At 46.2% G+C, this 26,313-nt stretch overlaps 1 protein-coding gene across 1 annotated transcript in view; it reads left to right on the top strand.

Annotated features, from left to right (window-relative positions):
* LOC134359975 (apical endosomal glycoprotein-like) overlaps window positions 1-26,313 on the top strand; it is a 74,133-nt gene that overhangs the window by 4,952 nt on the left and 42,868 nt on the right. Inside the window, exons 2-5 of the mRNA XM_063073894.1 lie at window positions 11,451-11,585; window positions 15,097-15,231; window positions 17,884-18,011; window positions 25,246-25,462. Coding sequence (XP_062929964.1) covers window positions 11,451-11,585; window positions 15,097-15,231; window positions 17,884-18,011; window positions 25,246-25,462 — 615 coding nt within the window. The remainder of the gene's footprint in view (window positions 1-11,450; window positions 11,586-15,096; window positions 15,232-17,883; window positions 18,012-25,245; window positions 25,463-26,313) is intronic.

Genomic DNA, 26,313 nt, shown 5'->3' with positions numbered 1-26,313 from the left:
TAAGCCCCAGGACTTGATGGCTATCCTGTAGAATTTTATAAAAAATTTGGAAAGTTGCTTTCTCCGTATATGTTGGAAATGTTTAAGGATTCTTTTGTGAAAGGTGACTTACCCTCTACTTTTTATGAGGCTTCTATTTCTTTAGTTCTTAAAAAAGATAAAGATCTTACTGACTGTGCTTCATATAGACCTATTTCATTACTGAATGTCGACACTAAGATTCTGTCAAAGATAATGCCCAATCGGTTGGAGAATATCTGGGTAAAATTATTTTTAAAGATCAAACAGGCTTTATAAAGGGCCGCTATTCTTTTTCAAATGTTTGGAGACTATTTAACATTATATATTTGTCCTCTTTTAAAACTCCACAATGTGTTGTATCTTTGGATGCTGAAAAAGCGTTCAATCGAGTCGAATGGAAATATTTATTCAATGTTTTAGAGGAATTTGGCTTTGGTGCTAATTTTAATAATTGGATTAAAATAAAGCCCCTATGTTACTGTTGTCACTAACAATTGTAGGTCTCCTTTTTTTCAGCTTTCACGGGGGACAAGGCAAGGTTGTCCATTAAGCCCTTTGTTGTTTAATTTAATATTAGAACCCCTTGCTATTGCTCTTTGTGAGGCTAAAAATATCCATGGGATTTTTGTGAGTGAGACCATGCATAAGATCTCTCTTTATGCTGATGATTTATTGGTTTATATGTCTAATCCTGACGAATCTATTCCTGCCTTGCTAAAATTATTTAATGAATTTGGAGGTTTTTCAGGATATAAAATAAATTTTAGTAAAAGTGAATTGTTTCCTTTAGATGATTCTGTCTCTATATATGATAATACTCCTTTCAAAGTCACAGACTCTTTTAGATATTTAGGTATTATAATTATTAAAAAATATAAGGATCTTCATGAAGCCAATTTTGTTCCTTTAGTAGACTCTATGAAGTATTTATTTAGTAGATGGAGTCCACTTACATTTTCACTTGTTGGTCGTATTCATATAGTTAAAATGATGATTTTACCAAAATTTTTATATTTATTTCAGAATATTCCTGTTTTTTTTGACTAGTAAGTTTTTTGATCGGATTGATTCTATTATTTTATCTTTTATTTGGAATAATAAAAGACCAAGAATTAGTAAATGCCACTTACAAAAATTGAAAAAGGATGGAGGTCTTGCTTTGCCTGATCTAAGAATATATTATTGGGCTGTTAATGTGCGATACATGTCGTTTTGGTTATACTGGGTTGATAAGAGTGATCGGCCGATTTGGGTAGACCTGGAACTGAAAGTTGTAAAACAGTTTTATTTAACCTCGTTATTGGGAGCTCCTTTACCTATACAATTAGTTAAAATTGTTAATTTAAACCTATATCCTGTGATTAAGTATTCTTTACAAATTTGGCTCCAGTTCCGCAATTTTTTTAATCTTAAAAAATTTAAACTTTGTAGATTAATTTATTGAAATTACTTTTTTAAGCCTTCTTTGAGTGATCCAATTTTTTTACTTTGGAGAAATAAAGGTATTAATTCTTTTTTGGATTTATTTAAAGAAGATAAATTGATGTCTTTTGAACAATTGATAAATATTCTCTTTCATACAATATCTTCAAGTTAGACATTTTTTACAAAATATTTAAGCAATTTTCCTTACATATTGGAGGCTGACCTGTTAGATACTATTATGAGTATGAATCTTTTGATTAAGGGTTCTATTGGAAGAATTTATAATTTATTATTACAATGGGATAAGAGTCCTTTATTTAAGATTAAACAGGATTGGGAAAAGGTACTTAATTTGACTTTTATGACGGAGGATTGGATGCGGATTTTGAAGTTGGTTAACTCTTCTTCTTTTGTGCTAGCCATTCATTGATTCAATTTAAAATTGTACATCGTTATTATTTGACAAAGGAGAGACTTTCTAAAATCTTTTCTAATGTTGATAGTCATTGTGATAGATGTAAAACTGAGATAGCTACACTGACACATATGTTTTGGTCTTGTTCTATATTGGAACAGTTCTGGAAGTCGGTTTTTTTCAACAATTTCTAAAGTACTTAAAATTAATCTACAACCTAATAAATTAACTGCGCTTTTTGGAATAATTCCTCAAAATATTCATGATATTTCTGTGTCTCACCAACATTTTATTGCATTTGTTACATTGATAGCTAGGAGGGCCATTTTGTTGAAGTGGAAGGATACATCAGCTCCCACTTTGTCACAATGGTTCTCTCAAGTGATGCTATGTCTTAGTTTGGAGAAATTTAGAAGTTGAACCTTTGAATCTTTATTTGATTTTGAGAAAAGATGGGGCTCATGTGCTCGTTATTATCATTTGAGCTAATTGATATAATTTTTCCATGATCTAATTGTAAATTTTTTAGTACATTTTCTTTTCTTGCTGGCGGTTTGATGTTTATTTTTAGAAGCTTTTTGTATGACGCATGACTCTGGGGTTGTACACCTAATGGGCTATTTTTTTTCTCACTTTTCTGCTTAGTAGGTTTTTTTATTATCACAAAATTTTTTTTCAATCTTTAAGATAATGTCTTTTTTGAGACATTGTAAGTGTTGTTACTTCAGTGTACTCGTTATTTTTTCGGTATAATATAACAATAAAAAGATTTGAAAAGAAAGAAAGAGATTGTGTCTGCCGTTGACCTATTCTGGCAATAGGCAAATTGCAATGGGTCCAGGTCCTTGCTGAGGTAGGAGTTCAGTCTAGTCATAACCAACCTCTCAAAGCATTTCATCACTGTCGATGTGAGTGCTACCGGGCGATAGTCATTAAGGCAGCCCACATTATTCTTCTTTGGCATTGGTATAATTGTTGCCTTTTTGAAGCAAGTGGGAACTTCTGCCCATAGCAGTGAGAGGTTGAAAATGTTCTTGAATACTCCTGCTAGTTGGTTGGCACAGGTTTTCAGAGCCTTACCAAGTACTCCATCGGGACCTCTTGCCTTGCGAGGGTTCACTCTCTTCAAAGACAGTCTAACATTATACTTTATATTTTATTATACTTTATACTTTATTGTTGCCAAACAATTGATACTAGAACGTACAATCATCACAGCGATATTTGATTCTGCGCTTCGCGCTCCTGGAGTACAAATTGATAGTAAATATTAAAAATTTTAATTATAAATCATAAATAGAAAATAGAAAAATGAAAGTAAGGTAGTGCAAAAAAACCGAGAGGCAGGTCCGGATATTTGGAGGGTACGGCCCAGATCCGGGTCAGGATCCGTTCAGCAGTCTTATCACATTTGGAAAGAAGCTGTTCCCAAATCTGGCTGTATGAGTCTTTAAGCTCCTGAGCCTTCTCCCGGAGGGAAGAGGGACAAAAACTGTGTTGGCTGGGTGGGTCGTGTCCTTGATTATCCTGGCAGCACTGCTCCGACAGCGTGCGGTGTATGTTCAGTTTTGGTTACCCTCTTTTAGAAAAGATGTAATTAACCTGGAAAAAGTGAAGAAATGAGTAATGTATGGATCTATTTCTTTTAAAGCAATGACCACCGCTCCCAGCACTGCATGTTGATCTGTTCTCTGTGCACACACTGTTGTTTAGGCATGTGCATTGTTCCTTCACTCTCGCTATACTCACTTCAGTTAAAGCCATCTCCCGCATGTGTGCCTTTATTTAATCGATATGTAGTTGTGCACAGAGACAACAAATTGGTGATGAGTACGAACCCGAATGTCAGGAAATATTGTGAATTGCACCGACAGTTACGGGACAAAACAGTGAGAGTTAAACAGCTTGAGAAAGCCGTCACAGACACTAACAAAGGAACGCATGAATAACAGTGAAAGATGAGCTGAATTTAAAGTGAAAATAAAATGGTGATGACTTCATTCAGGAAAGTTGATGAACTTGTTAGGGCTAATGAAGGCGGGGAGTCATATATTGAGAGGGTTGAACTGTATTGTAACGCAAACAATGTGGAGGAGCAAAAGAAAGTCTCTGTACTTCTGAGGTTAATGGGCCCAAAAACATCTTGCTCAACTCAGTAACCACTGAAAAGCCAGCAAGCAGGACATTCAACAAAATTATTACAACTTTACAAAATCACTTGAGCCCTAAACCACTGGTAATAGCTGAGAGATTAGATTTCACAGAAGGAACCAATCAAAAGATGAAAGCCTTTCTGAATATATTGCAGAACTGCACAAACTTTCCCAGTACTGTGACTTCAGAGGTGGACTTTCTGTTGCATTAAGGGACAGGTTTGTATGTAGCATACACAGTCAAAGCACTCAAATGAGGCTACTGTCAGAAAGAGACCTACCCTTGGGATGGGCATTGACCATTGCAATGTCTTTAGAGACTGCAGCAAAGGATGCAGCAGAACTACTGAAGAGGAGGTTAGAATGTGAAATGTACAAAATGTCCCCGAATGGTGCAAAAAGCCAAAGATGTTATTGATGTGGCAAATCCTCCCATGATGCAAATGACCGTTGGTTCAAAGAAAGGGTCAGAAGGGCAATGTCATGATAATCGTTGGGGATTTTAACATGAAAGTGGATTGGGAAAACCAGGCCAGTACTGTACCTCAAGAGAAAGAATCTGTAGAATGTCTAAGGGATGGCTTTTTAGAACAGCTTGTTGTTGAGCCCACTAGCGGATCGGCTGTGCTGGATTGGGTGTTGTACCATGATCCAGAGGTGATAAGAGAGCTTAAGGTTAAGGAACCCTTAGGGAACCGTGATCACAATATGATTGAGTTCACATTGAAATTTGAGAAGGAGAAACTAAATTCTAATGTGTAGGTATTTCAGTGGAATAAAGGAAATTACAATGGCATGAGAGGGGAACTGGCCAAGGTTGACTGGAAAGGGACACTAGCTGGAAGGACAGCGGAGCAGCAATGGCTGGAGTTTCTGCGAAAAATTAAGGAGGTACAAGACAGATATATTCCAAATAAGAAGAAATTTTCAAATGGAAGAAGGATACTACTGTGGCTGACAAGTGAAGTCAGAGCCAAAGTAAAAGCAAAAGAGAGGGCATACAAGGAAGCCAAAGCTAGTGGGAAGATAGAGGATTGGGAAACTTTTAAAAACTTTCAGAAGGAAACTAAGAAGGTCATTAGGAAGGAAAAGATGAATTATGAAAGGAAGCTGGCAACTAATATCAAAGAAGATACTAAAAGCTTTTTTAAATATATAAAGGGTAAAAGAGAGTTGAGGGTAGATATAGGACCAATAGAAAATGACCCTGGAGATATTGTAATGAGAGACGCAGAGGTTGCAGGGGAACTGAATGCATATTTTGCATCAGTCTTCACAGTGGAAGATATCTGCAGTATACCAGACATTCAAGAGTGTCAAGAAAGTGAAGTAGGTGCAAAGAAAATTACGACTGAGAAGGTGCTCAGGAAGCTTAATGGTCTGTGGGTGCATAGATCTCCTGCACCTGATGGAATGCACCCTTGGGCTCTGAAGGAAGTAGCTGGAGATTGCGGAGGCATTAACAATGATCTTTCAAGAATCGATAGATTCTGGCATTGTACTGGATGACTGGAAAATTGCAGCTGTTACTTTGGTATTTAAGAAGGGTGGGAAGCAGCAGAAAGGAAACTATAGACCTGTTAGCCTGCCCTCAGTGGTTGGAAAGTTGTTGGAATTGATTGTTAAGGATGAGATTACGGAATACCTGGAGGCACATGACAAGGTAGGCCAAAGCCAGCATGGTTTCCTGAAAGGAAAATCCTGCCTGACTAACCTTTTTTTGAGGAAATTACAAGCAGGTAGACAAAGGAGATGCAGTAGATGTGGTGTACTTGGATTTTCAGAAGGTCTTTGACAAGGTGCCGCACATGAGGTTGCTTAGCAAGATAAGAGCCCATGGAATTACAGGGAAGTTACTAGCACGGGTGGAGCATTGGCTAATCGGCAGAAAACAGAGAGTGGGAGTAAAGGGATCCTATTCTGGCTGGCTGCTGGTTACCAGTGGAGTTCCACAGGGGTCAGTGTTGGGACCGCCGCTTTTTACGATGTTTGTCAATGATTTGGACTATGGGATTAATAGATGTATGGCTAAATTTGCCGATGATACAAAGATAGCTGGAGGAGCGAGTAGTGTTGAGGAAACAGAGAGCCTGCAGAGATAGTTTAGGGGAATGGGCAAAGAAGTGGCAAATGAAATACAATGTTGGAAAGTGTATGGTCATGCACTTTGGTGGAAGAAATAAGCGGGCAGACTATTATTTAGATGGGGAGAAAATTCAAAATGCAGCGATGCAAAGGAAATTGGGAGTCCTTGTGTAGGATACCCTAAAGGTTAACCTTCAGGTTGAGTTAGTTATAAAGAAGGCAAATGCAGTGTTTGCATTCATTTCTAGAGGTATAGAATATAACAGCAGGGATGTGATGCTGGGGGTCTATAAGGCACTCGTGATATCACACTTGGAGTATTGTGTGCAGTTTTGGGCTCCTTATTTTAGAAAGGATATACTGACATTGGAGAGAGTTCAGAGAAGATTCACAAGAATGATTCCAGGAATGAAAGGGTTACTGTATGAGGAACATCTGGCAGCTCTTGGGCCGTATTCCCTGGAGTTCAGGAGAATGAGTGGGGATCTCATAGAAACATTCTGAATGTTAAAAGGCCTGAACAGATTAGATATGGCAAAGTTATTTCCCATGGTAGGGGAGTCTAGGACAAGAGGGCACGACTTCAGGATTAAAGGACGTCCATTTAGAACAGAGATATGGAGAAATTACTTTAGTCAGAGGTTGGTAAATCTGTGGAATTTGTTGCTACGAGTGGCTGTGGAGGCCAAGTCATTGGGTGTACTTAAGGCAGAGATAGATAGGTTCTTGATTAGCCAGGGCTTCAAAGGGTATAGGGAGAAGGCAGGGAAGTGAGGATGACAGGAAGAATTGGATCAGCCCATGATTGAATACCAGAGCAGACTCGAAGGGCCAAGTGGCCTACTTCTGCTCCTATATCTTCTGGTCTTATAGTCTGCAGAAGGTGTCACAGACAAGGTATATAGAGAAAATGTGCAAGGCAGACAAAAACACAGCCAAGTGATAAATCTCAAACACAAAACTAAGCAAATGCATAAAGTTACCAAATGTAAAACAGAATCAGACACCATAGAGTTTGACAAAGGTGAACTATCATGCCTAGAACTGCATAGTATTATTGAAGCAGATTCTAATATAATAAGGATCACAATAGATGCGTAAAACTGAAAATGGAGCTGGATAAAGGGTCAGCTTTATCCATAATTCCAGAGGCTGACCAAGGCACTCTTTTCTAAGCCACCATTACAGAATACCATGTGAGTATTTCAAGAATGAAATCTCATATTGTGGACATGCCATTAAGAAGAATGCTTACATAAGTCACAAGAGTAGATTGAAACAGTGCTACCTACAGGCATCCAAACCAGAAATTGTGTCACAACTCAGGTCATACTTGGGCCTTGTAAACTACTGCCACAAGTTTCTCCCAAACATTACTACAGTGCTACATCCCTTGAATGCACTGTTACAGACAGGAGCAAAGTGGTCAGAAAGATGTGAAAAAGCATTCAAGGAAACAAAGAGACTAGTAACATCCAATGAACTGCTCTCCCATTGTGACCCATCTCTGTCCATCAGACTAGTGTGCAATGTGTCCCCTTTATGGTATTGGAGCCATTTTGTCACACATTATGAAAGATGGATCTGAAAGCCTGGCTGCGTTTGCTTCAAGATCACTGACAAGCGCAGAACACAACTATGCACAGATCAACTGAGAGGACCTCAGTCTAGTATGGGGAATATAGAAGCTCCATCATTACCACTACGGACAAAAGTTTGCGCTAGTGACGGATCACCAGCCCCTTGTGTCCATTTTCAATCCCAGGAAGGGAATTCCAGTGATGACCGCTACCTGGTTGGGAACTTTTCCTAGGAGCCCACTCTATGACATGGAGTTCAAGGATACCAGACAACACAGCAATGCTGATGGCTTGTCACATCTTCCACTGTTGGCAAGTGGAGAAGAAAACTTTTCATTCTGTGACCCATCAGAAGTGTTCCACATCGCATTGCTGGACTACTTTCCGGTAATAAATTCCAAAATACAAAGGGAAACGAGGAACGACCCGACATTGCCAAAAGTCTATGGAATCACCATGCAAGGACGGCCAGCTCATGGTAACCCTATGTTTCCAGAGTTCTCAGTGAGACGAGACCAACTGTCGGTATGTCAAAAAACCGCTGATGTGTGGATCTTCTGTCGAGTTTCCACTAAACTGCGCACTAAAGTGTTAGAGAATCTGCATGAAGGACACCATCTGGGTACAGTCAGGATGAAGAGTCTCACCCAGAGCTACGTATGGTGGCCGGGAATAGATAACCAGATCGAAGACTTGACAAAACCAGTTCGGGATACCAAAAAGTTCAAAATGCACTGCCACAGACACTGTTACACCAATGGGAGTGGCTGTAATCACCAAGGCAAAGAGTATATATTGACTTTGCTGGGCTATTCATGAACTCCATGTCCCTGATTGCTGTGGATACTCATTTGAATTGGCTGGAGGTTACACCAATGAGGTCAACTGCCTCTGCAAAGGCTGTCTCTGCCCTGAGGACTATCTATGCCAGAAATAGTTTACCAGAACAAATTGTGAGTGACAATGGAACACAATACACATCAGAAGTATTCCAGCTATTCATGAAGGAACCTGGCATCAGGGATTTTAAGTCAGCTCCTCAAGAATGGGTTAGCTGAAAGGTTTATTTAAACCCACAAGAAGTCCATTAAAGTGATGGGCAAGGAGGGTGTTTCTCTACAGCACAAGATGGACAACATACTTTTTGTGCATCAGAACTCTGTTTACGCGACAAGTCAAACACTTGCAATGCTGTTCGTGAACAGGAATCTGAGATCTTGCATAGACCTCCTGAAACCAGATCTATGGAGGGCAGTGCAGAATAAACAGTTCAGCCAGTTGCCAAGTGAAGCAGCAAGGAGCTCTAAGATTGGACAGGAAGTCCTAGTGCGTGATTACTGAGAAGACACGTGGATACCTGGTCAGATAGCTTCAAGAACTGGACCACTGATGTGCACAGTGTATGTAGGAGAGCAGACACGGAGACGTCATGTGGACTAGATACCGGATACTCAACTGAAGAACAAACTTAAATCGACTGCATCGAACAAGACGTACACATTACGGTCACCAGACTTACCACTCTGTGATGATCATGTCACTGACAGCAACGTGACACCAGAAACGGAGAACGTTGTCTTAGGCAAGCCACCTTCCAAACCTGATGCCACTCTACAGGGCCAGAGGCGCAAACCTGAAAGTTACAGAACCACCCAAAAGACAGAACTTTTGGAACTGTGTAGTTGTGGACTGTTACTGTGAAAGCAAGCTTATTTGGAATATGGGTTAATGAAAAGGAAATTAAATGTTTTCTACATGTACAGTTTTATGGTGTATTAATCTAAAGGGGCAGAAAATGTAATGTATGGGTCTATTACTTTTAGAGCAATGACCCCCACCTTAGCACTACATGTTGATCTGTTGTCTGCACATGCGCGTTTTTTGGTCTTTCTCTCTCCCTCTGCAACATGAATACACCAGTTAAAACCATCTCCCACATCCATGCTTTTACTTAATTGATATGTAGTTATGCAGAGACAAAGCAAAAATATTTATGAGGAGTTTGCCAGAACACAAGGGCCTGAGTTATAGGGAGAGGATGGAAAGGCTAGGGCATTATCCCTTGGGGTGTGGGAGAACAATGTTATAATGGTATAAGGGGTATCAATAGGGGAATACACATATCCTTTTTCCCAGGGTCGGGAATCATGCACTAGAGGGTATTGATTTAAAGGGAGAGGACAAAGATTAAATAGGAACTCGAGAGGCAATGTTTTCACTCAGAGGGTGATCTGTATATGGAATGAACTGCAGACGAAGTTGTTGTGGCAGGTAGATAAACAACATTTGAAAGTACATGGATGGAAGAGGATGAAAGGGATATGGGTCAAATATGAGCAAATAGGACGTTTCAATGGGCCCATCGGGCCAAAGGACCTTTTGTGTGCTGTATGAATCTATGACTGTATGGTGTGTGAGGAAGAACGTGTGTAGGTCTCATAGACACACAACACGTGATGGGCAGACAAATAGCCACACATGTTCCTTCAAGATGTGAGAATCAGCACAGTAAATCTGACACTCTGAAGGATGCATGGACAGAGGAATATGTACATCGAAGGGTATGTCTACTGAGGAATGTGTACACTGAAGAATGATACGCCAAGGACTGTACACTAAGAAATGGTACACCAAGGACTGTAAGGATTGTATACCGAGGAATTTGTACACCAAGGAATGAACACACTAAGGACTGTACACTGAGGAATGGGAACACTGAGGAATGGGAACACTGGGGAATGGGAACACTGAGGAACGGGAACACTGAGGAATGGGTACACTGGGGAATGGGAACACTGAGGAATGGGTACACTGGGGAATGGGCACACTGGGGAATGGGAACACTGAGGGATGGGAACACTGGGGAATGGGAACACTGAGGAATGGGAACACTGGGGAATGGGAACACTGAGGAATGGGAACACTGAGGAATGGGCACACTGGGGAATGGGCACACTGAGGGATGGGAACACTGGGGAATGGGAACACTGAGGGATGGGAACACTGGGGAATGGGAACACTGAAGAATGGGCACACTGGGGAATGGGAACACTGAGGGATGGGAACACTGGGGAATGGGAACACTGAGGAATGGGAACACTGGGGAATGGGAACACTGGGGAATGGGTACACTGGGGAATGGGAACACTGAGGACAGAACACTGAGGTGTATGTACACTGAAGAACGTGTACACTAAGCACGGTACACTTCAGAATGTGTACATGATGGACTGTACATTGAGGAATGGATATGCTAAGGACTGTACACGGATGAATGTTTTCACTGAATAGGAACATTAAGCACTGTACACTGAGGAATGAGTACACAAAGGACTGTATATTGAGGAATGTGTACACAATGGCCTGTACTCTGAGGAATGTGTACACTGAGGACACTACACTGAGGAATGCATAAACACTGTACATAAAGGAATGGGTATACTATGAACTGTACACTTAGGAATTTGTACACTAAGGATTATACACTGAAAAGTGTACACAGAGGATTGTATACATTGAGGGGTGCCTACACTGAGCACTCTATACTGAGATTGAATACATTTAGGATCTATGCACTGAGGAATGTGTATACAGTGAAATGTATAGACTGAGGGTGTGTGCGTACACTGAGGACTGTAGACTAAGGAGTGTGTACAACGAGTGGTGTGTATACTGAAGAATATACACTAAGGGGTATACACTGTGAGCCACTCTATGAGGACTGATACACACTACATGTGGACTAAAATTCTTGTTCCTATTGGCTTGCAGCAATCTCCTGCAATTTTGAAACCGGTCTATGCGAATGGCAAAATGGAGCAGATGATCAATGGCAGCTTGGCAGTGGGAACTGTTCAAACTCGAGTAAACCGGGCCCGATGTATGATCACACCATCAGTTGTGGAGGTAAGCTGGAGGACCCAGCACTGGCCCTTTTATAAGCAATCAGAGAGGCTCTCCAAATGAGGTTGGAGCAAAAAAGAAAAAGATAAAAGATTAGTTTATTGGTCACATGTACATCAGAACATTGAAACGTATGGTGAAATGTGCCATTTGCATCAACAGCCAACGTGGTCCGAGGATGAGCTGGGGTCTGCGACAAGTATCGCCATGCTTCTGGCTCTAACACCGCGTGCTCACAATTTACTAACCCCAACCCGTATGTCTTGGGCACAAAATAATCTGCAGATGCTGGGATCTTAGCAACACTCACAACATGCTGGAGGAACTCAGCAGGTCTGGCAACTCTGCTTCCCAGTCCCATTCAGATATGTCCATACATGGCCTCCTCTACTGCCATGATAAGGCTAAACTCAGGTTGGAGGAGCAACACCTCATATACCGTCTAGGTAGTCTCCAGCCCCTTGGTATGAACATAGAATTCTCCAACTTCTGGTAATTCCCTCCCCCTCTCTTCCTCTATCCCTATTTCACTCTGCCCCCTCCCCCAGCTGCCTATCACCTCCCTCATGGTTCCACCTCCTTCTACTACCCATTGTTTTCCTGACTATCACCTCCCTGCTTCCCCTCCCCAACCCCTTTGTCTTTCAAATTACTGGTTTTTCAACTGAACCTACCAGCCTTCTCCTTCCAACCCTCCCCCACCTTCTTTATAGGGCCTCTGCCCCTTCCATCTTCAGTCCTGACGAAGGGTTCCAGCCCGAAACGTCGACTCATCGTTTCCACGGATGCTGCCCGACCTGCTGTGTTCCTCCAGTGTGTTGTGAGTATTCCGTATGTCTTATGTCTTGGGAATGTGGGAGGAAACCGGAGCACCCGGAGGAAAGCTACTTAGTTACAGGGACGATGGACAAACCCATTACAGGCAGCACCGGAAATGAACCCCGCTTACTGCGTTGTGAAGTGTTACGCTAACGCCGCGCAAACTTATCAGGTAAATTATTTTCACCCTCCCCCTACAGAACTGATCACACAAGGTGAAATAGCAGTCATGTAAAGGTCTTCCATAAATTAGTATTATCAAAGTATTTTCTAGGAAGAGTCATCATAATGTGATAGAACTTCACATTTAATTGCAGATAGATAAACAGTGTAACATTAATTGGCCTTAAAGGTAGGTTCAAATGTCTAAGGGGAAGTGGATATGGAAATCAACTGATCAGTCTGTGGAAGAATTGTATGGAAATAGCTGAATGTTTTCTATTGACAAATGAATAATGCACAAACAGACTGATATCTCCCTAATTTATTATTAATATAAATATGGATTGAGATTGAAAGGAAAGGGTAATGAGGTATAATGAATGCTGAGAATGTGGAGATTTGCAGAAACCATCAAAGCATAAATTAAGCAACACACATAAAAGTTGCTGGTGAACGCAGCAGGCCAGGCAGCATCTCTAGGAAGAGGTGCAGTCGACGTTTCAGGCCGAGACCCTTCGTCAGGACTAACTGAAGGAAGAGTTAGTAAGGGATTTGAAAGTTGGAGGGGGAGGGGGAGATCCAAAATGATAGGAGAAGACAGGAGGGGGAGGGATGGAGCCAAGAGCTGGACAGGTGATAGGCAAAAGGGATACGAGAGGATCATGGGACAGGAGGTCCGGGAAGAAAGACAAGGGGGGGGACCCAAAGGATGGGCAAGGGGTATATTCAGAGGGACAGAGGGAGAAAAAGGAGAGTGAGAGAAAGAATGTGTGTATAAAAATAAGTAACAGATGGGGTACGAGGGGGAGGTGGGGCATTAGCGGAAGTTAGAGAAGTCGATGTTCATGCCATCAGGTTGGAGGCTACCCAGACGGAATATAAGGTGTTGTTCCTCCAGCCTGAGTGTGGCTTCATCTTTACAGTAGAGGAGGCCATGGATAGACATGTCAGAATGGGAATGGGATGTGGAATTAAAATGTGTGGCCACTGGGAGATCCTGCTTTCTCTGGCGGACAGAGCGTAGGTGTTCAGCAAAGCGGTCTCCCAGTCTGCGTCGGGTCTCGCCAATATATAAAAGGCCACATCGAGAGCACCGGATGCAGTATATCACCCCAGCCGACTCACAGGTGAAGTGTTGCCTCACCTGGAAGGACTGTTTGGGGCCCTGAATGGTGGTAAGGGAGGAAGTGGAAGGGCATGTGTAGCACTTGTTCTGCTTACACGGATAAGTGCCAGGAGGGAGATCAGTGGGGAGGGATGGGGGGTCGAATGGACAAGGGAGTTGTGTAGGGAGCGATCCCTGCGGAATGCAGAGAGAGGGGGGGAGGGAAAGATGTGCTTGGTGGTGGGATCCCATTGGAGGTGGCGGAAGTTACGGAGAATAATATGTTGGACCCGGAGGCTGGTGGGGTGGTAGTTTGTGGCTTCATCTTTACAGTGAGGAGGCTCAGGTTGGAGGAACAACACCTTATATTCCGTCTGGGTAGCTTCCAACCTGATGGCATGAACATCGACTTCTCTAACTTCCACTAATGCCCCACCTCCCCCTCGTACCCCATCTGTTACTTATCTCTACACACACATGCTTTCTCTCACTCTCCTTTTTTCTCCCTCTGTCCCTCTGAATATACCCCTTGCCCATCCTCTGGGTCCCCCCCTTGTCTTTCTTCCCGGACCTCCTGTCCCATGATCCTCTCGTATCCCTTTTGCCTATCACCTGTCCAGCTCTTGGCTCCATCCCTCCCCCTCCTGTCTCCTCCTATCATTTTGGATCTCCCCCTCCACCTCCAACTTTCAAATCCCTTACTCACTCTTCCTTCAGTTAGTCCTGACAAAGAGTCTCGGCCTGAAACATCGACTGCATCTCTTCCTAGAGATGCTGCCTGGCCTGCTGCGTTCACCAGCAACTTTTATGTGTGTTGCTTGAATTTCCAGCATCTGCAGAATTCCTGTTGAAAGCATAAATTAAACCACTGGTAAAGAGATGAAAGTGGGATAAAGGACTTCCCAATCCAAAGCACTGGAGATCGTGAGAGAAGCTGCCTGGACTGGTAATATTGGACAGTCTGGCAGGAGCTGTCTAGACAGGTAATGTTGACATGTTTGGGAGTAGCAGTCTATAGAGGTAATGTTAGACGGTCTGGCAGGAACTGCCTAGACAGGTAATATTAGCAAGTCTGGTAGGAGCTGTCTAGACAGATGTCGTACGAGAGTCATTCTGCCCTAGTTAGGATAGCAATAACCTATCTTGCCTCATTTTACCAATGACTCTACTCACCCCGTTCTCCGTCCTCATCCACAAGGTCGAATTTTGAGCTACTCAGGGTGAAGTTTCCCTCTTTACTGACAACCTTCAGAGACAGCATACATTGGACAATAACACTAGTCCACAGCCCACAGGGCAGAACGAATCACCAATCCTTCGGGACAGGAGGCAACACAGGACCTTTGTGACCACAGCAACACTGCTGTGGGGTGTCAATGCCAACCCACACACCCGGCCCTCACTCTGGCAGCATTTTTCCATCTACAGGTCAGTACCTGTTCGTCAGCCGTGCAAAACCAGATGGCAGCAAGGATCTTGCACGACTCTTCACCGTCAGGCAGACCGCCACCGCCTGTGACCTGTGCTTCTCCTTCTGGTACCACATGTATGGCCCCAGGATCGGTAAGTCTCCAGTCGTCGGTCTCGTTCACTTTCAGTGCTTTGTCAACAGACGGTATTCAGTTCTGCAGATGCTCACTGGGGTACAGTATCCCACATACTGACCGTCACTGGGATACAGTATCCCACACACTGACCCTCACTGGGATACAGTATCCCACACACTGACCCCCACTGGATACAGTATCCCACACACTGACCCTCACTGGGATACAGTATCCCACACATTGACCCCCACTGGGATACAGTATCCCACACACTGACCGTCACTGGGATACAGTATCCCACACACTGACCCTCACTGGGATACAGTATCCCACACACTGACCCCCACTGGATACAGTATCCCACACACTGACCCCCACTGGGGTACAATATCCCACACACTGACCCTCACTGGGATACAGTATCCCACACACTGACCCCCACTGGATACAGTATCCCACACACTGACCCCCACTGGGATACAGCATCCCACACACTGACCCTCACTGGGATACAGTATCCCACACATTGACCCCCACTGGGATACAGTATCCCACACACTGACCCCCACTGGATACAATATCCCACACACTGACCCTCACTGGGATACAGTATCCCACACACTGACCGTCACCGGGATACAGTATCCCACACACTGACTCTCACTGGGATACAGTATCCCTCATACTGACCCTCACCGGGATACAGTATCCCACACACTGACCCTCACCGGGATACAGTAACCTACACACTGACTTTCACTGGGGTACAGTATCCCACACACTGACCCTCACCGGGATACAGTATACCTCACTGACCCTCACTGGGGTACAGGATCCCACACACTGACCCTCACTGGGATACAGTATCCCACATACTGACCCCCACTGGGATACAGTATCCCACAAACTGACCCTCACTGGGATACAGTATCCCACACACTGACCCTCACTGGGATATAGTATCCCACACACTGACCCCCACTGGATACAGTATCCCACACACTGACCCCCACTGGGATACAGCATCCCACACACTGACCCCCACTGGATACAGTATCCCACACACTGACCCCCACTGGGATACAGCATCCCACACACTGACCCTCACTGGGATACAGTATCCCACACATTGACCCCCACTGGGATACAGTATCCCACACACTGACCCCCACTGGATACAGTATCCCACACACTGACCCCCACTGGGATACAGCATCCCACACACTGACCCTCACTGGGATACAGTATCCCACACATTGACCCCCACTGGGATACAGTATCCCACACACTGACCCCCACTGGATACAGTATCCCACACACTGACCCTCACTGGGATACAGTATCCCACACACTGACCCCCACCGGGATACAGTATCGCACACACTGACCCCCACTGGATACAGTATCCCACACACTGACCCCCACTGGGATACAGCATCCCACACACTGACCCTCACTGGGATACAGTATCCCACACATTGACCCCCACTGGGATACAGTATCCCACACACTGACCCTCACTGGGGTACAGGATCCCACAAACTGACCCCCACTGGGATACAGTATCCCACATACTGACCCCCACTGGGATACAGTATCGCACACACTGACCCCCACTGGGATACAGTATCCCACACATTGACCCCCACTGGGATACAGTATCCCACACACTGACCCTCACTGGGATACAGTATTCCACAAACTGACCCTCACTGGGATACAGTATCCCACACACTGACCCTCACTGGGATACAGTATCCCACAAACTGACCCTCACTGGGATACAGTATCCCACACATTGACTCTCACTGGGATATAGTATACCTCACTGACCCTCACTGGGGTACAGGATCCCACACACTGACCCTCACTGGGGTACAGGATCCCACACACTGACCCTCAACAGGGTTACCTCCCATGCTCACACTGACTGTGAATTGGGTTGAAGATTTATGGATGATGTTCCAGGTTTGTAAAATGGGATTGGTGTGTTCTTGTCAAACTGGGGGAGGAAGATTTTCCATTGCTTGTCTTTCTCTCCTCCTCCGTGTCCTCCCCTCCCCAAGGCTCCTGTCTGGCTGTGTGGTCACTGACTGGGAGCCGAGTTTAGTGTCACTACGTGATCTGTTGGCTGATTAAGGGCCCGAGGGCTGCCCCATTCCTCCACTCAGACTCCACTCTCCCGTAGCCCCGGGGACACCTCGCCCAGATGGATCATGGAGGCCAGCCCATCTCCATGGCAACCAGCTCAATCGGCGGCACCGCGCTGGCTGTGGATCCTGCTCACCGGCTCCCTCTGCAGGCCAACGGGCAAAGCGCCGGAGGAACTCCAGATCAGGCAGCATCTTCAGACACGCTGGGTCCCCATAAAGAGTCTCACCCCGATAATTCAGCTGCCTGGCTCTCTCCGCAGATGCTGCCTCACCCAGTGCTTTTGTGTGTTACACCAGATTATGGGCAAGCTCCCTGCCTCAATCTGTAAACTGTCCCTGACTCCCCCAACCCTGCACACATCCCCATCATTCCGCAACCCTTCTCCTCAAACCTCCACTCACCCCCAGCCCCCCGCTTCCAGCTGCACAAGGGCATGTGCTGGTGTTCCCCTCTCTGGTGCTCTGGACCCCATTGCCAGGTGAGTGCCTGTGACTAAGATTGAGCTCCCCCACAGGGAACCTGAACCTCAAGGTGCAGCAAGAAGGCCAGCGGGAGGTGCTCCTGTGGACCAGGGGCGCAACACAAGGTAACAAGTGGAGACACGGATTCCACACCATCAGTCCGCAGCTCAAACACTTCCAGGTAACTGGTCCCCTCACGCAGCAGAGAACATGCTCCCCGTGGGCACTGTACGCGTGGGGCGCGGTACCGAGGGAGCGCCGCTCCGTGGTAAGGGTAGTCCGGAGGGAGCGTGGCGTCGTGTGAGGGGTGGTACTGAGAGAAGTTCGCAAAGTGGGAAGCGCGGTATTGAGGGAAGATCACACTGTGGGAAGGGCAGTATTTAAGGGAATGCTCCCTATTAAGGGTTTTGGTTGCATTTCTGCCTTGCATTCCTGATATACAGGCACCCAGTATGGAGGGGGACATATCGTTGGGATGACCTGCTGGTGGATTTGCTTCTGGGCCTAGCCAAGACGGCTATTCAAGGGTCCAGGCGGCAGGCAGTTAAAAAATCAAATCAAATCAAATCAAAGTTAATTGTCATTCAAACCATATGTGAATATTGCTGAATGAGACAGTGTTCCTCTGGGCCAAGGTGCCAAAACATAGCCACGCGTTCAAAATAATAAGAAAAAAAGGAGAACACATTTTTAGTCCAAGTCCCGCAATTTGTTGGTTCTGGGCAGAGCAGGCTGTAATTCCACTGATCCAACACTGGAGGACAGCACCAACAGGAGAGGCCACGCTACAAAGCAGGACTGAGGATTGAGATATAGTCCTCACCACAACCGAAACTCAATCTCTCCGGCCCAATGGCCTGACTCAACTTCCGCAGGCCCCATAGCCTGACTCGACTCTCTTGACCTCTCGTGCCGACTCGCCTTCTCTGAACCACTGGCCAGCTACTCCGAACAATGAGCGGTCCACTGATGCAGTGGACCTGCTGTACACGTCGTTATTGGAGTCAAGGATCGTCCTACTATACATTGAACAAAGAAAAGTCCTCCTTTGGTTGGCCGCCGAGAGGCCGCTGCATGTGTATGTGCCGCCCTCTTGCCCAGGATGTCAACCTGCCCAGGTGTATTTGGGGAGGGAGCATGCGGTCACAATGGGTACAGTGGGAGATCAAAATACAGACAAGTGGCAAGGACAGGGCTCCTGCCTTGGGTATCGGATGCCTCCAACAGCAGCCAGGTACTACCTACATTCACACCAACAACTGTACAGTCCTCTGGCACTGAGTCAGAGTCACACACTACACTGAGGGGTTAATCTTCCCCAGGCATACGTTGTGGCTGAAGAACCTGGCCCAGGGGAGCAATGTTCCGCAGGCCATGGATGATTACCCTCTAATGTGTGTGGGCTGCTGTACTCACCAGCTTTGCTCATGTCCCAGGTACATCCACTCTTGTGCTTGCTTGGCACAACTTCCGTCGTGAAGTCAGTTCACAGAAACAACATTGAGTGAAATTTGACTCCAAGTTATGCAAGCTATTTTTCTGATTTGGGTGCTGCCTCTTGATCTGCTGCCCGTGGCTAAACACCTCCACACCCCGGCTGCAGCCCCTTTGGTGGAAGTGTCCCACCGTGCTCGTAGGATCAGAGGGTCTACAGCATGGGAACCAATCACCCTTCTATAGTAAACCCATGTTCCAGCGCTCAGCCGGGTGGACTTTTACGCCTTGGCGTTCCAGACATTCATCTCAATGCTGCTGCTGCTGGGGAGGGAGTTTCAGGTTCGACACCAGGGAGGGCGAAGGAAAGGGGGGTGTGCATCTCGGAGGGGATTTAGCAGGTCGTGGGGTTCCCGTGTGAGTGCAGGTCTCAGCGTCGGAGTAACCTGGTTGATGAGCTGTGCAGCAGTGGTAGGGGAGGGGGGGGCATTGATGGGGTTTCAGGCTGCTTTCTTCTGGATGGTGCTGAGCTTCCTGAGAGCTGTACTCGCCCAGGCAAGTGGGGGGCATCACACTCCTGACCGGTGGCTTGGAGACGGCAGAAAGCTCTGGTTCCACACGCACAAGCTGGTGGGGGAGGGAGCTCGGCAAACAAAGAGCTGACGTTCTGGGCCGAGAGCCTTCTGGAAAGAGAGGAGCTTGTCGGGAGTTATTTACCGAAGGGCATCCAGCACCGACCTGCCCTTGTAGTTCAGGACTGATGTGCTGCTCCAGCTGAGTGACTGGTCAATGGCGGCAGAGGAGGATCTCATGGTGGCAGTACCACTGGGCATCAAGAGTATCGTTAGATTCTCTCTTGGTGGAGACGGTGGCTGCCTCGCTCTTTTGTTATTTGCCACATTAGCCCATGTGTAAATGTTGCCTCAGACGAGCTAGAGGAATGGGCGGTTTCGTTCACTGGCGAGTATATAGTGGATTTGAAGACAGGTTTCAAAATCGTAGGGGGATCTCGACCAGCTGAGGAAGTGGGCCGAGGAATGGCAAATGGAGTTTAATTTGGATAAGAACATGGCGTTGTGTTTTGAAAAGTCAAATCCGGGTAGGACTTCTACAGTGAATAGCAGCTTTGTAGAGCAGTGCGACCTTGAAGTACAAGTAAATGGTTCTCTGAAGCGAGGTGCTGAAGAGAGCTTTTGGCTTCACCACTCAGGGCACTGCGGATAACAGCTGGGACTTCATGGTACACAGGACACTGGTGAGGATGCATGTGGAGTGTTGTGTTCGGTTTTGGTCGCCCTGTTATAAGGATGATGTTACGAAACAAGAAGGAGTGCAGAAAAGATTTACACAGATTCTGCCAAGACTTGAGGAAGTGATGTATAGTGAGAGGTTAAGACAGGCTCGGACTTTATTCCTTAGATGATAGGAGCTTGAGAGGTGATGTTGCAGAGATGTATAAGATCGTGAGGGGTATAGATAGGGTGAATGCACTGTCTTTTTCCCAGGTTTGGGGAATCAAGAACTAGTGGGCATAGGTTTAAGGTGAGAGGGGAGAGATTTAATAGCACCTTGAAGAGCATTTTTTTTACACTAAGGGTGATATCTATGTGGAGTGGGTCGCCAGAGGAAATGGTTGAGACAGGTACAATTACAGCTTTTAAAAGACATTTGGATTGGAAAGATTTTGAAAGTTATGGGCCAAATGCTGGCAAATGGACCGGCTTGTATGGGGCAACTTGGTTTGCAGGGACCAGTTGAGCCGAACAGCCTGGTTGCGTGTCAATGAGGTGTGCACAGAATTGAACACGGTGCAATCATCAGTGACCATGTCCGCATGGTGGAAGGAAAGTGATGAAGCAGCTAAAGATGGTAGGGCTGAGGACATGGGACAGTTGGGGGGAAGGGAGGGAATTCCCGAATTAGACTCCATCAGTCGAACTGATTGAAACCAAGGATTAGCATGGACCAGAATTGACCACAAGACTTTAAGATGTAGGAGCAGAATTAGGCTATTTGGCCCATCGAGTCTGCTCCACCATTTCATGGCTGATCCAATTTCCTCTCAGCCCCAGTCTCCTGCCTTCTCCCCATATCCTTTCATGCCCTGACCAATTAAAAATCTAACAAGCTCGGCCTTAAATATACATAAAGACTTGGCCTCCAAAACTGCCTGTGACAAAGAATTCCACAGATTCACCACTCTCTGGCTAAAGAAATTCCTCCTTATGTCTGTTCTAAAAGGATGCCTCTCTATTCTGAGGCTGTGTCCTCTGGTCTTAGACTTTCCCTCCATAGGAAACATTCTCTCCACATCCACTCTGTCAAGGCCTTTCACCATTCGATAGGTTTCAATGAAGTCACCCCTCACTGAATTCCAGTGAATACAGGCCCAGAGCCATCAAACACTCTTCACATGACAAGCCATTCAATCCTGGAATCATTTTCGTGAACCATCTTTCAACCTTCTCCAGTTTCAACACATCCTTTCTAAGATAAGGGGCTCAAAACCACACACATTACTCCAAGTGAGGCCTCACCAGTGCTTTATAAAGTCTCAACATTACATCCCTACCTTTATATTCCAGTCATCTTGAAATGAATGCTAACATCGCATTTGCTTTTCTCACCACAGACTCAACCTGCATATTAACCTTTAGGGAATCTTGCACAAGGACTCCCAGGTCACTTTACACCTCAGTTTTTTTTTGTATTTTCTCTCCATTTAGAAAATAGTCAACTCTTTCACTTCTTCTACCAAAGTGCATGACTATACACTTCCCATCACTGTATTCCATCAGCCATTTGGAGGAGAGCAGGCAGCCATTTCAAAGGGAAGGCAGCCAAACCCATTGAGGTGTTAGGAAACAAGATAGAGAAATGGGAGTCCGTGCAGTGCAGTGAGCAGGGAGTGGGGTTTAGGTTTCAAAGGGCAGGGATCAGAGGGCAGAGGGCAGAGTGCAGGGCACGGGGAACTGTGTTGTGGGTTCAAAGCACAGGGTTCAGGGAGCAGGACTGAAGGTTCTGGATTGTGGTTGCAGGAGTGAAGGGGCCAAGGCATCAACATGTCAATAATATCACTCATAGTAAGACTAACGTTGACCCTTGACAAGCTTACTGGCCCCCACTAGGCCTGTGGTTACTCCAAAGTGTATCTGCAAGTGTTGGCGTGTGGGCAAGTGGTTAAGGCATTCGCCTAGCGATCTGAAGGTCGAGCCTTGGCTGAGGCAGCGTGTTGTGTCCTTGAGCAAGGCACTTAACCACACATCTGCTGCGACACTGGTGCCAAGCTGTATGGGTCCCAGTGCCCTTCCCTTGGACAACATCGGTGTCGTGGAGAGGGGAGACTTGCAGCATGGGCAACTGCCAGTCTTCCATACAACCTTGCTCAGGCCCGCGCCCTGGAAACCTTCCAAGGCGCAAATCCATGGTCTGATGAGACTAACGGATGCCGATTAATTAATCTGCAACCCATAGGCGAGGCTGGGGTCCGGAAGATGGGCTGATAGGATTTCTCTGCCAACACCCAACCTGGACTGGACATGCCAAATGGACTGTTTTAGTGCTGGGACAGTTCTGTGATGGTGTTCATTCTGTCATTGGCCGAGGTTATCAGTGCTCAGACACTGAGCTGACCTCCTGAAGAAGCCTCTGAGCAGCATATCACCTGTCAAACCAGAGGAGCCGACACAATTGACCACTGTTACACCACCTTGACATCCCTTCGGAAAGTCCGATCACCTGGCTGTATTGTGACTCCCAGCATACAGGCAGAGACTAAAGACCACAGCACTAGTGGTGAGGACCAAGAAGGTATGGTCGAGGGAGATGGAGGAGTGCTTACAGGACTACTTTGAGATGGTGGACTGGACAATATTCAGGGATTCATCTTCAAATCTGAATGAATACGCCACAATTGTCACCAAATTCATCAGGACCTGTGTGGATAAGAGTGTGCCTTCAAAACATACTGGAGATACCTAAACCAGAAGCCAGGGATGACCCAGGAGGTTTGTTGTTTTCCATCCTGCTGAAGGGTCTCGGCCTGAAACGTCAAATGTACACTTTTCCATAGATGCTGCCTGGCCTGCTGAGTTCCTCCAGCATTTTGTGTGTGTTGCTCAGACTTCCAGCATCTGCAGACTTTCTCTTGTTTGTTGTTTGCTGAGGTCTGGATCTGTAACATTCAAAGTTGGTGATCCAGGTGTGACCTGCAGAAGGGTATTTTAAGAGTGAATAAAAAATTATTCTCATTGAAGTTGGAGACAGAGTCGATGCACCCTGCAAGGCTCTGGCAGGCTTTGCAGGTCATTACTCCTGCAGGGTGAAAGCTAACACCATGAATGGCTGTGAAGCTTCAGTCCCAGATGAGCAGAATGCCTTTTATGCACACTTTGAAAGGGAGAATAAAACTACAGCTGTGTGAATCCCTGCGGCATCTGGTGACCCCGTGATCTCTGTCTCCGAGGCCAACGTCAGAACATCTTTCATGAGGGTGCGACTTTCACAAGGCATTCGGCCCTGGTGGTGTATCTGGTATGACACTGAAAACTTGTGCCAAACAACTGGTGTGAGTGTTCAAGGACGTCTTCAATCTCTCGCTGCTGCAGTCGGGGGTTCTTACCTGCATCATACCAATGTCCGAAAGCAGGGTGAGCTGCCAACGACCCTTGTCCTGTGGCACTCATGTCCACTGTGATGAATTGTTTTCAGAGGTTTGTCGTGGCCAGAATCAATTCCTGCCTAAGCAAGGACCTGAAGCTGCTGCAGTTTGCCTCTCGCCACAATAGGTCTACGGTAGATACTCCCTCACTGGCTCTCCACTCAGCCTCAGATCACCTGGTCAGTAGTAACACCTACATCAGGCTGATGTTTACTGATTACAGCTCAGCGTTCAGCACCATCATACCCTCAGTGTTAATGAATGAGTTCCATGACCTGGGCCTCCATTCTTCCCTCTGCAGTCAGATCTTTGACTTCTGCACCAGGAGACCACATTCTGTGTGGATTGGAAATAAGATCTCCTCTTTGCTGACAATCAACATGGGTACACCTCAAGGATGCATGTTTAGCCCACTGTTCGACTCTCCCTACACACATGACTGCATGGCTTAAACACCATCTGTAAATTTGCCAATGACACAACTACAGCTGGCATAATTTCAGATGATGACGAGGAGGCGAACTGGAGCGAGATAGATCAGCTGGTTGGGTGGTGTCGCAACAACAACCTTGCACTCAACATCAGTAAGACCAAGGAATTGATCGAGAACTTCAGGAAGCAGTAGTCAAGGAAACGCACACCAGTCATCGTCGAGGGATCAGCAGTGAGCAGTGTCTGAGTGTCAACATTGTGAAGATCTATCCTGGGCCCAACATATTGATGCAATTACAAAGAAGGCACAACAGCAGCGATATTTCATTAGGAGCTCGAGGAGCCTTGGTACGTCACCAAAGACTCTCGCAAATCTCTACAGATGTACTGCGGGGAGCATTCTAACTGGTTGCATCACCGTCTGAGATGGAGAGGCCACTGACCAGGAATGGGAAAAAGCTGCAGAAAGTTACAAACTGAGCCAGCTCCATCACGGGCACCCGCTGCCCTAGCGTCAAGAACATCTTCAGAAGGCGTTGCTTCAAAAAGGCGACGTTGGTCATGATGGACCCTCATCTCTCCTCGTCTTGTTGCTACCCTGAAGGAGGAGGTACAGGATCCTGAAGACACACGCTCAACGTCTTAGAGACAGTTTCTTCCCCTCCACCGTCACACTTCTGAATGGACGATAAAGCCATGGACACCACCTCACTATTTTTTTCCTTTTTTGTGTTCTCTTTTTGCAATACTCATTTAATTTAATGTAATATATATTTCTGATTGTAATTGATGATTTTTCTATTATTATTGTGCTGCTGCAGAACAACACATCTCACACCGTACTCCGGAGACACTAAAGCTGATTCTGATTCTGTTCCTGGGGCTGCAGATGATATTTGAAGCAAGTCAGACCGACGGAGTAGCAGATATCGCTATCGATGACATCAGCGTTGTGGGGGGGCCCTGCGAGCCCCAACAGGTGTGCACCTTTGAAGCCGACTGCTGTGAGTTCACCTTCACAGGGCCACATAGCTGGCGGCGAGAGCGGGCAGGCTCGGGGAAAACCAACAAGCCGACCAGCGATATCACCAGGGAGACGGAGCAAGGTGACAGCGCTGAATTCACCTATCCTCAGCTTCCACATCATCAACAAAACTTCATGTCCTGAACTTAGGTTGAGTGTTGGTAGTGTCTTTGTCTGTCAGACAGTGGGACATGCACTGCGCTCGCAGTGAGAAAGTGGGATACGCGCACGCATGGCCCTTGTACCAGGACAGTGTGATACATTCAGTCCTTTCACTGGGACAGTAGGACATTGGGACATCGGGACACACCATCCTTGCCCTGGGGGATTGGGACACACCATCCTCGCTCTGGGACATTGGGACATTGGGACACACAACATCCTTGTTCTGGGACATTGGGACACATCACCCTTGCCCTGGGACATTGGGACACACCATCCCTACCTGGGGACATTGGGACACACCATCCTTGCCCTGGGGCATTGGGACACTCCATCCTTGCCCTGGGACATTGGGACACATCATCCCTACCCGGGGACATTGGGACACACCATCCCTACCGGGGGACATTGGGACACTCCATCCTTGCCCTGGGACATTGGGACACACCATCCCTACCCGGGGACATTGGGACACTCCATCCTTGCCCTGGGGTATTGGGACACTCCATCCTTGCCCTGGGACATTGGGACACACCATCCCTACCCGGGGACATTGGGACACACCATCCCTACCGGGGGACATTGGGACACTCCATCCTTGCCCTGGGACATTGGGACACACCATCCCTACCCGGGGACATTGGGACACTCCATCCTTGCCCTGGGACATTGGGACACACCATCCCTACCCGGGGATATTGGGGCACTCAGTCCTTGCCCTGGGATACACACTGGATGCAGAGTGGGACAACCATTGTCCTCACACTGAGA

Source organism: Mobula hypostoma, chromosome 21 (genome assembly GCF_963921235.1).
Source record: "Mobula hypostoma chromosome 21, sMobHyp1.1, whole genome shotgun sequence".
Classification (NCBI taxonomy): Eukaryota; Metazoa; Chordata; class Chondrichthyes; order Myliobatiformes; family Myliobatidae; genus Mobula; species Mobula hypostoma.
Note: the sequence above shows the minus strand (reverse complement) of the source record. Positions and strands in the feature narration are given on the sequence as shown.